The sequence below is a fragment of the Somniosus microcephalus genome, chromosome 19 (assembly GCF_052327205.1).
Source record: "Somniosus microcephalus isolate GS21.2 chromosome 19, FLI_Smic_1.0, whole genome shotgun sequence".
Classification (NCBI taxonomy): Eukaryota; Metazoa; Chordata; class Chondrichthyes; order Squaliformes; family Somniosidae; genus Somniosus; species Somniosus microcephalus.
Genome location: NC_141005.1, coordinates 71,859,707 through 71,873,200, shown reverse-complemented (window position 1 = coordinate 71,873,200; position 13,494 = coordinate 71,859,707). Strand labels below are relative to the sequence as shown.

Below are 13,494 nucleotides of genomic sequence, written 5' to 3'. Positions count from 1 at the left end.
TATTGTAATATCCACCGCCTGTTTGAGATACTTTGTCCCAATGTTTCTGTGTACTTTCAGGAATCATGCACAATTTACATAGAATTTACATAGAATTTACAGCACTGAAATTTTAACACAAAATCTGGTGTCACATAAGTGTCTTAAGTCACTCCCCTATTTGAAGGTCACCATTTTGATGAAAATCCCTATAAGTCACGTATGTGTCCAGGTTAGCTGGCATTGAGATGCTTACTTGGGGAGTAAGAGCATTAAATGATATGGAGAAAGAGCAGGCTATAGAAATTAAAAAGACAAAGAGCTGCCATGGCTGACAAAATGGTGGAGCCAACTCAATGAACCAAATGGCCTACTCCAGTTGCCCCTCTATTTTTAGAGGAGATGTCCGAATTGTATCTGAAAATAAGACCATATTTTATGACTAGATCTGCAACTTGCATATATATAGCGCCTTTAATGTACTACAACAACAACTTGTATTTATATAGCGCCTTTAATGTAGGAAAATGTCCCAAGGCGCTTCACAGGTAGAAAAATATCCCAAGATACTCCACAGAGGCGTCATGAAATAAAAATGGACGTCAAGCCAAAGAAGGAGTTATTAGGAGAGGTGACCAAAAACTCGGTCAACGAGTTGTCTAAGGAGGGTCTTAAAGGAGGAGGGAGAGGCAGGGAGGTTTAGGGAGAGAATTCCAGAACGTGGAGCCTAGACAGCTGCAGACATGGCCACCAATGGTGGGGTGAAGGGAGTGCGAGATGCACAAGAGGCCAGAGTTTGTGGAAGGGTGAGTTCTGAGGGGGGTTTTAGAGCTGGAGAAGGTTACAGAGATAGGGATGAGCGAGACTATGGAGGGATATAAACACGAGAATGAGAATTTTAAATTGGAAGCCCTGGAGGACCAATGTAGCAGATCAAGGATAGGAGTGATGGGTGAGCAGGACTTGGTGGGGGATTGGATACAGGCAGCAGAATTTTGGATGAGCTAAAGTATACGGAGGGTGGGGGATGGGAGACCATCTAGGAGAGCAGTGGAGTAGTCAAGTCTGGAGCTGATAAAGGCATGGATGAGGGTTTAAGTAGCAGTTGGGCTGAGGCACAGACGGAGACGGGCAATGTTACGGAGGTGGAAGTAGGTAGTCTTTGTGAAGGAGGGGTACAGAAGCTCAGCTCAGGGTCCCAATAGAATGCTGAGGTTGCAAACAGTCTGGTTCAGCCAGACTCATTGTATGGGGAAGGGGTGGCAGGGATATGGAGTTTGTGGTGGGGACAGAAGAAAATGTTTAACTGAAGGAAATGGCAGCTTATCCAAGATTCAATGTTAGATAAGCAGTCTGACAACACAGAAGCAGTGGAGGGATCGAGAGAGGTGGTGGAGAGGTAGAGCTGAGAGTAATCAGCTTACTTGTGGAAACTGACCCTGTGTCTGTGGACAATGTCACCAGGGGACAGCCTGTAGATGAGAAAGAGAAAGGGACCAAGGGTAGACCCTTGGGGATCTGGGGGAAATGTTGCAGGGACAGGAAGAGAAGCCATTGCTGGAGATATTCTGGCTATGATTTCATAGATAAGAGTGAAACCAAGTAAGGGCAATCCCACTGAGTCTGGACATCGGAGAAGAGGTGTTAGAAGCTGATGGTGTGTCAAAGGCTGCAGAGCACAAGGAGAGATGGTCTCAGTCACAGAGGATGTCATTTGTAACTTTGGTAAGGGCCATTTTGATGCTGGAGCAACTGAGTGACAGATGCGAGAGGGTCGGCTGCAAGTACTGCTTCCTTCGACTGTGAGGGTTAATTGGTGAGGTACAAAGATGAGCTCTAGATTCTGGATTACAGGGTAGCTAACTGATGGAAAGGGTGATCTGCCATATTTGATGGAAAATAACATGGAGTGCACCTGGCATGTTCCAATAAGCTGCCCTTTGTATGACAACATGGGACAACACCCACAAAACCAAAACCCAACGTGGGACAACACCCACAAAACCAAAACCCAACAAGGGACAATGTCCACACACCAAAACCCAACATGGGACAATGTCCACACAACCAAAACCCAACATGGGACAGACCCACACACCAAAACCCAACATGGGACAAAACCCACACACCAAAACCCAACACGGGACAATGTCCACACAACCAAAACCCAACATGGGACAAAACCCACACACCAAAACCCAACAAGGGACAATGTCCACACACCAAAACCCAACATGGGACAATGTCCACACAACCAAAACCCAACATGGGACAGACCCACACACCAAAACCCAACATGGGACAAAACCCACACACCAAAACCCAACACGGGACAATGTCCACACAACCAAAACCCAACATGGGACAAAACCCACACAACCAGAACCCAACATGGGACAACACCCACACACCAAATCCCAACATGAAACAGACCCACACACCAAAACCCAACATGGGACAACACCCACACACCAAAACCCAACATGGGACAAAACGCACACACCAAAACCCAACATGGGACAATGTCCACACAACCAAAACCCAACATGGGACAATGTCCACACAACCAAAACCCAACATGGGACAGCACCCACACACGAAAACCCAACATGTGACAACACCGACACACCAAAACCCAACATGGGACAAAACGCACACACCAAAACCCAACATGGGACAATGTCCACACAACCAAAACCCAACATGGGACAATATCCACACAACCAAAACCCAACATGGGACAGCACCCACACAACCAGAACCCAACATGGGACAGCACCCACACAACCAGAACCCAACATGGGACAGAACCCACACAACCAAAACCCAACACGGGACAATGTCCACACAACCAAAACCCAACATGGGACAAAACCCACACAACCAGAACCCAACATGGGACAACACCCACACACCAAATCCCAACATGAAACAGACCCACACACCAAAACCCAACATGGGACAACACCCACACACCAAAACCCAACATGGGACAACACCCACACACCAAAACCCAACATGTGACAACACCGACACACCAAAACCCAACATGGGACAAAACGCACACACCAAAACCCAACATGGGACAATGTCCACACAACCAAAACCCAACATGGGACAATGTCCACACAACCAAAACCCAACATGGGACAGCACCCACACACCAAAACCCAACATGTGACAACACCGACACACCAAAACCCAACATGGGACAAAACGCACACACCAAAACCCAACCTGGGACAATGTCCACACAACCAAAACCCAACATGGGACAATGTCCACACAACCAAAACCCAACATGGGACAGCACCCACACAACCAGAACCCAACATGGGACAGCACCCACACAACCAGAACCCAACATGGGACAGAACCCACACAACCAAAACCCAACATGGGACAGAACCCACACAACCAAAACCCAACATGGGACAGAACCCACACAACCAAAACCCAACATGGGACAGCACCCACACAACCAAAACCCAACATCAGGCAGCATCTTTTGGAGTGAATGGAAGAAAATTGGAGGATCGGTGGAAGATAAATTATATTTTTTGCCAATCATTTCCATGTAGAATAACATATATTGCCATACATTTACACCGTAAAAGAAAATTGTTGTGCCAAGATCACAAGATAGATCAAGATAAGGCCATTTGGCCCATTGTCACTCATCCATCCAGAAGAAACCCACAGTCCCTCCTTTAAAGTATCCCAATGATTCAAGGTTTCTATCTCCACCTCTTACACAAATCCATTCCAAGAGTTGATTGCTCCTTGTGTGAAGAAGAGCCTCCTGACCTCAGCCCTAAGTTTGCCTCTCACATGCTTGAACTTCCCGCGCCCCCCCCCCCCCAATCCCCAGCCATCATGCTGTCATGGTTTAGGTTGAAGTAGTGTTCTGGATGTAAAGTTTCTGCCCCATTTACTATCTCACGAGGTACCTCCTTAGTCACCCCTTTCAAGGTTGAAAAGCCCAAGACCCTCTAATCTTTCCTCAGACTCAGTCCTTTAACCTGAGGGATCAGCCACCCGAAAGCATAACAACAGAATTTATTTTTATTTTGAAGAGGGACGAGGTAGATGCTGCCTCCCTTGATGCAACTCATGCTTACATTGCTGGGAACTGCGGCCTTGTTCCTGTGGTGACTGAATACTACGGTAAGTAGCCAGGTCTATTTGGCATCTTCTTTCATTGCAAAGAAATGCTGGCAAATATTGCAATAATTTAGTTGAAGATTATTATTAATGGAGAAAAGATTATGACTTGCATTCAGGATCAATATCAAATGCTGCAGGTTAGATGTAGCACGGATTACTAATTCTTAGTCAGGGATTCCCGTGATGCAATAGCAAAATACAGCGGATGCTGGAAATCCGAAATAACAACAGAAAATGCTGGAAAAACTCAGCAGGCCAGGCAACATCCGTGGAGAGAGAAACAGAGTTAATGTTTCGGGTCGAAACCCTTCTACAGTTCTGTAGAAGGGTTTTGACCTGAAACGTTGACCATTTCTCTCTCCACGGATGTTGCCTGGCCTGCTGAGTTTTTCCAGCATTTTCTGTTGTTATTCCCGTGATGCATCTTTACTTGCATATCCAGAAATAGGGCAGAAAAATACCAATAAAGAGGCACTGAATCCAAAGTGGATATTACTGCACTGTCTCGGATAAGGTAGTGATCTGGGTATCAATATCATTTAAGATGAGGAGTTAAGAAAGTGCATGTCATGGTGTGAATTGAGCTGCTAATTACATCTAATTGCCGTATGACTCCTTGAGGTAGTAAGTAACATGTTTGTGCTGGACTCATACTCTTCCATGTATACAGGTTAGTGCCTGAGTCAAACCATTCCATGTATATTAAATAGTGCCTATGTCAAACCATTCCATGTATATTGAATAGTGCCTATGTCAAACCATTCCATGTATATTGAATAGTGCCTATGTCAAACCATTTCATGTATATTGAATAGTGCCTATGTCAAACCATTCCACGTACACTAGATAGTAGTTGATTCACGCTTTTCCACGTACATTGCATAGTGCAATTTCTGGTTAGATTTGCAACTCGAACTCAAAGTTTGAAGCCTTGAACTCCCTGACTGGCTCAACTGATAAATTTACTGCTCAGTGTGGGACTCAGTCGTACAGACCAGGATGCTCTTGGGGTCGATCCCCAGTCTCTGATGACTTTGCTGATTTCAAATGCTACCATGGGCTTCAACGCCCTTGGGCTAGGAAGGGTAAATCAACCAGGTGGGAGTGGGGGCAGTGTGGAGTTTCTGTCCACCCACTGATGACGCTCCTGACCCTTTCCACAATTTTAGGCAGCTGGGCAGGAGGTGGGTGGAGAAATGAGCGAGCCCACGGGCTCTGGGAGGGAGGGCAAAAATAACTGAGACCATCCGTTTCTTTCTTCTGCCAGTTTCAGCAATGCCGTCGGTTGCACGCCTGAAACTGGCCGTTGAATTTGGAAAATGCACTCCCCCTCCCGCAGCCCGAGCTGTGCTGCCACCCCCACAGAATCACAGGCGTCCCTGGTATCCAGCATTACTAATGGTGGATGGCATGTTTCCCTCACTTACATTACTTTATAATACTCCTGCCCATTTATGGGCGGGCGTGTTATGGAGCCCATGCCTGAAAGTGCCAGGATTTCTGATAGGGGCAAAAAGGGGAATACCCTGGTGAATCTGGGTTCTGCCCCACATTCTGAACCCCACCCCTAGTTAGGGTCACCAACCCTCCAGGATTGCCCTGGAGTCTCCAGGAATTGAAGATTAATCTCCAGGGCACTGCTGGGAGCAACCCAGGAGAAAAATCAAAGGGGCATTAAAATTTTTTTAATTTTCGCTCAACACTTTTTGTTTATTAGTTATAAAAATATTGGTGATGGGTAGAAAAGCTTTTTGACCGGGTCAGGACGGCTGGAGGCAGGAGATTCTGTGATGAAACCTACAGGAATGCATCCAATCAGAGTTGGCAACCCTACCCCAAGTGCACTGCAAAATCGCCCTCCGCAGCCCCGAGAATTTCAGTGCCTCCGTGTCTATGCAGAGATCACTTAATGATGGTATTTTTCATGAAACACTCGCCCTGCATGACCTGTGTTAACGAGTATGTTCACACGCACAGCACATTCACGTCACAGAATGCAGCAATACTGTAAATCACATGTAAATCTTTCTGTTGGATGTATCTAATCTGAATGTTATTCTGGTGATGTTTAATATGCGTTCTGTGTTCCAGGGGGACAATGTGCAACAGCCAATGAGAATAATGGGGAGGCTCACTTTGAGGCAGAAGGTATAGTGTTGTGTACCTCATTCGTAAACACCTTAATATTTAGGGAACAAAAGTAAAATACTGCGGATGCTGGAAATCTGGAATAAAAACAGAAAATGCTGGAACTACTGAGCAGGTCAGACAGTATCTGTGAACTCAGAGTTCTGATGAAAGTTCATCGATCTGAAACGCTAACTTTGTTTCTCGCTTCGCAGAGGCTACCTGACCTGCTCAGTATTTCCAGCATTTTCTGTTTATATTTCAGATTTCCAGCATCCGCAGTATTTTGCTTTTATACTATGAAACTCTTTGCCTCCCTTAACCCTCGCTTCCTCCCACAACCAGGAACCTTCTAAAATCCAAGCTTGGCGGCACCTGGCCATTACTTCCTGATTTACCTCATTTTCAGTCCTATTCTGATCAACCGTGATCGTGCCCTGCACTATGACCCTTGACTCTTCACCTGGATTTCTCCATAATTCTGCATGGATTTATATATACAGCTTATAGCGGCCGCGTGGGTGTTAGCGCGATTGGCCTGCTATATGCAGTGGTTTGTGTAACCAGAAGATTTTCAAAGAGGTGGAGCAAAAAAAACCTGCATAAAGATATAAACAGAAATAGTAACACTGTGCGAAGGACAATCCTCCAGCTGCCCAGGAGATCCTGGAGCTGGGCGGGCAGTGCGGGACGACAAGAAGTCACGCATCATCCCCCATCACCTGCAACTCGCCATCCACAATGATGAGGAGCTCAACAAGCCAGCAAGAAGGGATTGCAACAATCGCAGGAGGTTCGGTGAGGTGGGGGGAGTGGTGGGTAGGGAGGGAAGGTGAGACCGGGGGGGAGGCAGGGGGAACGGGGGGAGTGCGGTGCAAACAGCTGCTTGAACCCCGAAATAGCCGCTTGAACCCACTTAATATGTTTCAAGTGGCGCCAATGTAATTGACGCCTATGGTGATGGCAAATGGTCAGCACCATTCGCCGATATAGACGGCTGCCCATGATAAGTGGGGGCGGTGTAAGTGGTGGGGAGGACTGTATCGCATCAAACCGCCTGTGTACAATGAAGAACTTTTTGAAGTGCAGTGGCCATTAGGTAACCCCATTTACCCATTGTGGTGATTATTTCCTATGTTTAATAAGAAGTATTGTGATTGGTGAATGGGGTGGTTGTTCTCTATTAGTAAGAAGTATTGTAATTGGTTGTTTGTTTCTACCTTGAGATATATGCTGTAAACTCATTGGTAGTGGATGTCAGGTGATTTGTGGTGGCCATCTTAAATTCAGTTCTCTCTAGTCATTGTTGGAGACTGGTGTTGAAAGATGTGCTACTGGGTTTTTAAAGTTAATAAAGCCTAGATTAGAAAGGCAAATCTATTCTTTATTTCAATTTATTAACTTTTTATCAGAATGGAGCGATATCTTCAACCGGAACGATTCAATGCTGACCCTAATTCTGCAGGAGTGGATGATAAATGGAAACATTGGTATTGTACATTTACAAACTTTTTGGGTGTGTTGGAACAAGAGTCTCTGAATAAGCTGAATATGCTGATCAACTACATTGCTCCGGATGTGTATAAGTATATTTTGGACTGTAAAACTTACGAATTGGCTATTTCTACATTGGAGAAGATTTTTGTTAAACCAAAGAATGAGGTATTTGCACGTTACCTTCTATCTGCCCGTAGGCAGCAGGTGGGAGAATCTTTGGATACTTATTTACAAGCACTTCGGCACCTTGGTGCTAACTGTAATTATAAAGCCGTGACGGCCGAAGAATATAAGGAAGAATCGGTACGGGATGCTTTTATTAATGGACTACTGTCTAGATCAATTCATCAGCGGTTGTTAGAAAATAAGACTTTGGATCTCAAGAGTGCTTTTGAGCAAGCTTCTACATTGGATATGGCTCAGAGAAGTTCGGATTCTTATGCTCTTTCTAATCGGCCTGTGACTGTGGTTTCGGCAGTTCCGGACGAAAAGGAATTAGGTGGACTTAATGGGAGTGGTTTACTAGATTCTGAAATAGTTTCTACTCCAACAGCTCCACCTTTTACTTCGGCGGCTGTTGCCTCTAGGATTCAGAAGTGTTATTTTTGTGGGAACGTCCGGCATCCTCGTTTGAAGTGTCCTGCCCGGGAGGCTGTATGTAGTAAATGCGGCAAGAGAGGTCATTATGCATGTGTTTGTAAATCATTTACCTCCTTCTGCGACTATTCAACCTGTAGAGAGGGCGTTTATTGCATCAATTTCTGCTGCATTTGCTCATGGCCTAAACAAAGCTATAGTTATGGCCCAAGTTAATGGGTTAGAAGTGGAGGCTCTCATAGACACGGGCAGTACTGAGAGTTTTATAAGTCTTCAGTTTGTGAAGGAAAAATGTTTGAAAATCTTGCCTGTTACTTATCAGGTGTGTATGGCTCAGACGACCCTTACTTCACAAGTAGCTGGTTGTTGCCTTGTGAAATTGATTCTTCTAGGTAATACGTATACTGATATACGCCTATCTGTTTTGCCTAATCTTTGTGTGGATATTTTGATTGGTCATGATGTGCTTAAATTACACGAGAGTCTTAGTCTTTCGTTTGGAGGGACTAAGCCACCCTTATCCATTTGTGGATTAACTTCTTTATCCATTTCTCCATTATCACTTTTTTCCAATTTGATGCCGGAATGTAAGCCAATTGCTACCAAGTCAAGAAGGTACAGCAGTCAGGATAGAGAATTTATTAATTCTGAAGTCCAACGTCTTTTATTGGAAGGAATCATTGAACCTAGTTGTTCGCCTTGGCGGGCTCAGGTAGTTGTCACCACTAACGAGAGGCATAAGAAACGAATGGTGATAGACTACTCTCAAACTATTAATAGGTATACTCAATTAGATGCGTACCCTTTGCCTAAGATTGATGAGCTTATCAACAAAGTATCTCAGTATAATTATTTTAGCACTATTGATTTAAAGAGTGCTTATCAGATTCCTATTGTTAAGAGGGATCAACCATATACAGCCTTTGAGGCTGGTGGAAAGCTGTATCAGTTTTGCCGAATACCATTTGGTGTTACTAATGGTGTTGCTTGTTTTCAACGGGCAATGGATGCTTTTATAAGTGATAACTCTCTCTCTGACACCTTTTCATATTTAGATGATATCACGGTGTGTGGTAAATCAAGGGTGGAGCATGATTCTAATTTAGAAAGATTCCTTCAAGCTGCGGAAAAAGTTGGTTTAACTTTTAATAAAGAGAAGTGTATCTTTTCGACTACTGAGGTAAATCTACTGGGGTATATTATCTCAGGAAATAAGATTAAACCAGATCCAGAACGTCTGCAACCATTGATCGATTTACCTTATCCTACTAATTCTAAGGCTTTGCAACGAGTTGTTGGACTGTTTTCTTACTATTCTAATTGGATTGCAAACTTTTCACAGAAGATCCGGCCCCTTATACGGGTTACGACATATCCTCTATCATGGGAGGCCAGGACATGTTTTGATAAATTTAAAAAGGATATCCTAGGAGCAGTTGTGCATTCTATTGATGAGCAGGTTCCCTTTGTGATTGAGACGGATGCTTCTGATTTTGCAATTGGGGCTACTCTGAACCAAAATGGAAGACCTGTGGCCTTTTTCTCACGTACTTTGAACAATAGTGAAAAAAGGCATTCTTCAATAGAGAAAGAGGCATATGCAATAGTAGAAGCACTGCGTAAATGGAGACATTACTTATCGGGGCGACATTTCACGTTGGTAACCGATCAAAAATCTGTGTCCTTTATGTTTGATGTTAAACATTTTGGAAAGATCAAAAATGATAAAATAATGAGGTGAAGGATTGAGTTGGCATGTTACCATTTTGATATAGTTTATCGTCCGGGGAAGGATAATGTTGCTGCTGATGCACTGTCGAGGGCTTATTGTTCTGTGATTCACGGAGATACGCTTATTAATCTTCACAATGTTTTATGTCATCCTGGGGTTACGAGGATGATACACTTCGTACGCAGTAAGAATTTGCCCTTTTCAGTTGAAGACGTCAAGCGGATGACTTCATCATGTTCTATCTGTGCTCGGTGTAAACCGAATTTCTTTAAGCCTCAACGAGCTCATCTTATAAAGGCTACTTCTCCTTTTGAACGTTTGAGCGTTGATTTTAAGGGGCCTCTTCCTTCAACGACTCAAAATCGATACATATTTACTGTTGTGGATGAGTTTTCAAGGTTTCCTTTTGCTTTTCCTTGCGCAGATGTATCAGCTGCTACAGTTATCAAATGTCTGACTCAACTTTTTGTCATCTTTGGGATGCCTGTGTATATCCATTCGGATCAAGGAAGTTCTTTTATGTCTTCCCAGTTGAAGGAATACCTTCAGAGTCGGGGAATTTCTACTAGTAGAACTACCCCGTATAACCCCCAGGGTAATGGACAGTGCGAACGATACAATGGGGTGATCTGGAAGGCAGTTATGTTGGCTTTGACATCCTGGAATCTTAAGAATACACAGTGGGAAATGGTACTGCCTGATGCCCTGCATTCCATTAGATCATTGCTTTCAACGGCTACTAATGTGACCCCCCATGAAAGGCTCTTTAATTACCCGCGGAGACCTACTACGGGATATTCGGTACCTTCATGGCTTACTATGCAGGGACCTGTGTTGCTTCGACGCCATGTTAGATTGTCAAAATATGATCCTTTAGTGGAGGAGGTGGAGCTGTTGGAGGCAAATTCCCAATATGCTCATATTCGATTCCAAGATGGGAAAGAAAGTACTGTTTCAATTAAAGACTTGGCTCCTTGTGGTGGCCAGCCCTCTTCCGAGGATACTAATAATAGTCATGATTCAGATAATGTGGATGTTGTTATAGATACTACGAATGTTTCCAATCCTATTGCAGATAATTATACTTCTATTAGTCAGCCTTTGATGGATGTTCATGACCGTCCTAGTTTACTTCCTGATGGGATTTCCAATCCGGAAACCGTTGATAATCGGGCTATGGATAGCCTGTCTGCAGAAGATACTTCGATGCCTCCGGGTGTGGGAGGGCAAGGAATTTCACCAAGGTTAAGAAGGTCGACACGAACAAGATATCCGGTCGACCGATTGAAAATGGACTTTTAAATTGACAGTAATGTTTTAAAGTTGTTGAAATATTATATCTGTATTTTAGTTGTAAATAAATTAATTATAAATTGTAAAGGTTATTTAGGTTGGAGCATGTTTTAAAAGGAGGGGTGAATGTGGTGATTATTTCGTATGTTTAATAAGAAGTATTGTGATTGGTGAATGGAGTGGTTGTTCTCTATTAGTAAGAAGTATTGTAATTGGTTGTTTGTTTCTACCTTGAGATATATGTTGTAAACTCATTGGTAGTGGATGTCAGGTGATTTGTGGTGGCCATCTTAAATTCAGTTCTCTCTAGTCATTGTTGGAGACTGGTGTTGAAAGATGTGCTACTGGGTTTTTAAAGTTAATAAAGCCTAGATTAGAAAGGCAAATCTATTCTTTATTTCACCCATGTGCTGCACCGTGTGATCCTGTTGCAGTGCTGCCTCCGGTCTACGCTGTCGCTGTGGTGAAGAAGGCTTCCCGGAGCGAGAACATATTTAATCTAGCGGGAAGGCGAAGCTGTCACGGCCACATGTACAGCCCAGCGGGGTGGCTTCTGTTAACAAAGTACACCATCAGATCTGATCAAAATAGCACCGACATCTGCAACATCAACAAAGGTAAGAGCGGCCCGGCACCGAACACATGTGTGTGAGAGAGACAGGCTGAATATCGGAGTGATGTGTGTATCAGGCCCACCACAAACACCAGCCTTTCCTAGTGTTGCCAACACCCCAGGATTGTCCTGGACTCTCCAGGAATTAATGATTAATCTGCTGCGAGTGACCCGGGAGAAAAATCATAGCAGTATTAAAAAAAAACATTTATTTTCATTTTTGTTGTTTATTAGTTATGAAATTATTGGCGATGGGGAATAAGGCTGTTTCACCAACAGCCATGAATCACCCAAATGGGTAATGAAGAGTCTGTTCACTTTCCAATTGTTGTGGGAAGGCGGGGCACCATGAGGATAGGGGGGTCCGGCAGCCAATGGCGGGGTGGTTGGAGGCAGGAGGTTACATGATAAAACCTCCTGGAATAACTCCAACCGGAGTTGGCAACCTTAGCCTTGCCCTCAGGAGAAAAACATAATTGTTACCAACTCGCATGTAACCACTCAAGTAGATATTTTTTTGCTTTGAAAATGTGTGAGTTAACACAGTGTTGATCAAAATGGCTTGACTCAGATTTATTGTAACAATATGTGACAAACACCTGATCTAGGTCATCTGTCAGGGCAAACGGACTTCAGGGGTTCCCTTCCTAGAAGATCAGTGGGTGAGAGTTCCCTCCCCTCTTCCATTCTAGCTCACAGTCGCACCGGCACAGGCCTGGGAGATGGTGGTCTTGATCTGATGGAGAAAATGCATCTAAAGTGAAGGGGCGGGCAGGAGGAAAACTGAGGCAGCATGTCTAGTGCCACAGAATGGCGGGCGGGGGGGAATGTGAGCTGGTGCCCATGGTCCCTCACACCACTGATCTCAAGCCATATCACTGTTGGAGGAGGGGTGCTAACTGGAGGCGAGAAGCCACACCGGGAGGGCAAATCAGAGGGGGAGTCATGATGGGGCTACTCTGGCCCATATGGTAAATGTAATGTATATACCTTTAAGTGGGGAACTATCTTTTACAGCTCATGTATACTGCAGTACCGGCAGTGACCACACCTGTATATAGCACTGAGTAGTAATCTGTACAGATCAGTTCCACTGTGAGCCACGTTGAGTAAACACCTGTTGTACCGTTCTCCGCAGTCTGTGTCTTATTATACACGGACACTACATTGGCGACGAGGAAAGTTCGAACCTACCTGCAACTCTGCATCACCTCCCGGGGATTCGTTCCTGGAGATCAGTGGATTGGAGGTCAAGGCCAGAGACTCGGGCGTCGACCACGGGCAACCGCCCAGTCATCCAGCAGAGACTCGAGAATTGCGGGGGAGGCTGTCGAGAGCCAGGCTTGGCTTTCCAGTCGAGGTGGTCCAGCGAAACGGGCTGGCAACAAGTAGTGCGCAGACCCTTCCCGGACAGCGGCGGGCTAGAGCCCGACCGAGCGGCACAGCAAAGGGCCGAGCAGCGTCGACGGGGGAGAGAGAGAGAGGGCAG

At 44.8% G+C, this 13,494-nt stretch overlaps 1 protein-coding gene across 1 annotated transcript in view; it reads left to right on the top strand.

Moving 5' to 3' along the window:
- Positions 1-13,494, top strand: part of sxph (saxiphilin) — a 128,649-nt gene that overhangs the window by 92,476 nt on the left and 22,679 nt on the right. Inside the window, exons 10-12 of the mRNA XM_085962019.1 lie at positions 4,056-4,146; positions 6,238-6,294; positions 11,827-12,009. Of these exons, the coding sequence (XP_085818145.1) occupies positions 4,056-4,146; positions 6,238-6,294; positions 11,827-12,009 (331 nt within the window). The remainder of the gene's footprint in view (positions 1-4,055; positions 4,147-6,237; positions 6,295-11,826; positions 12,010-13,494) is intronic.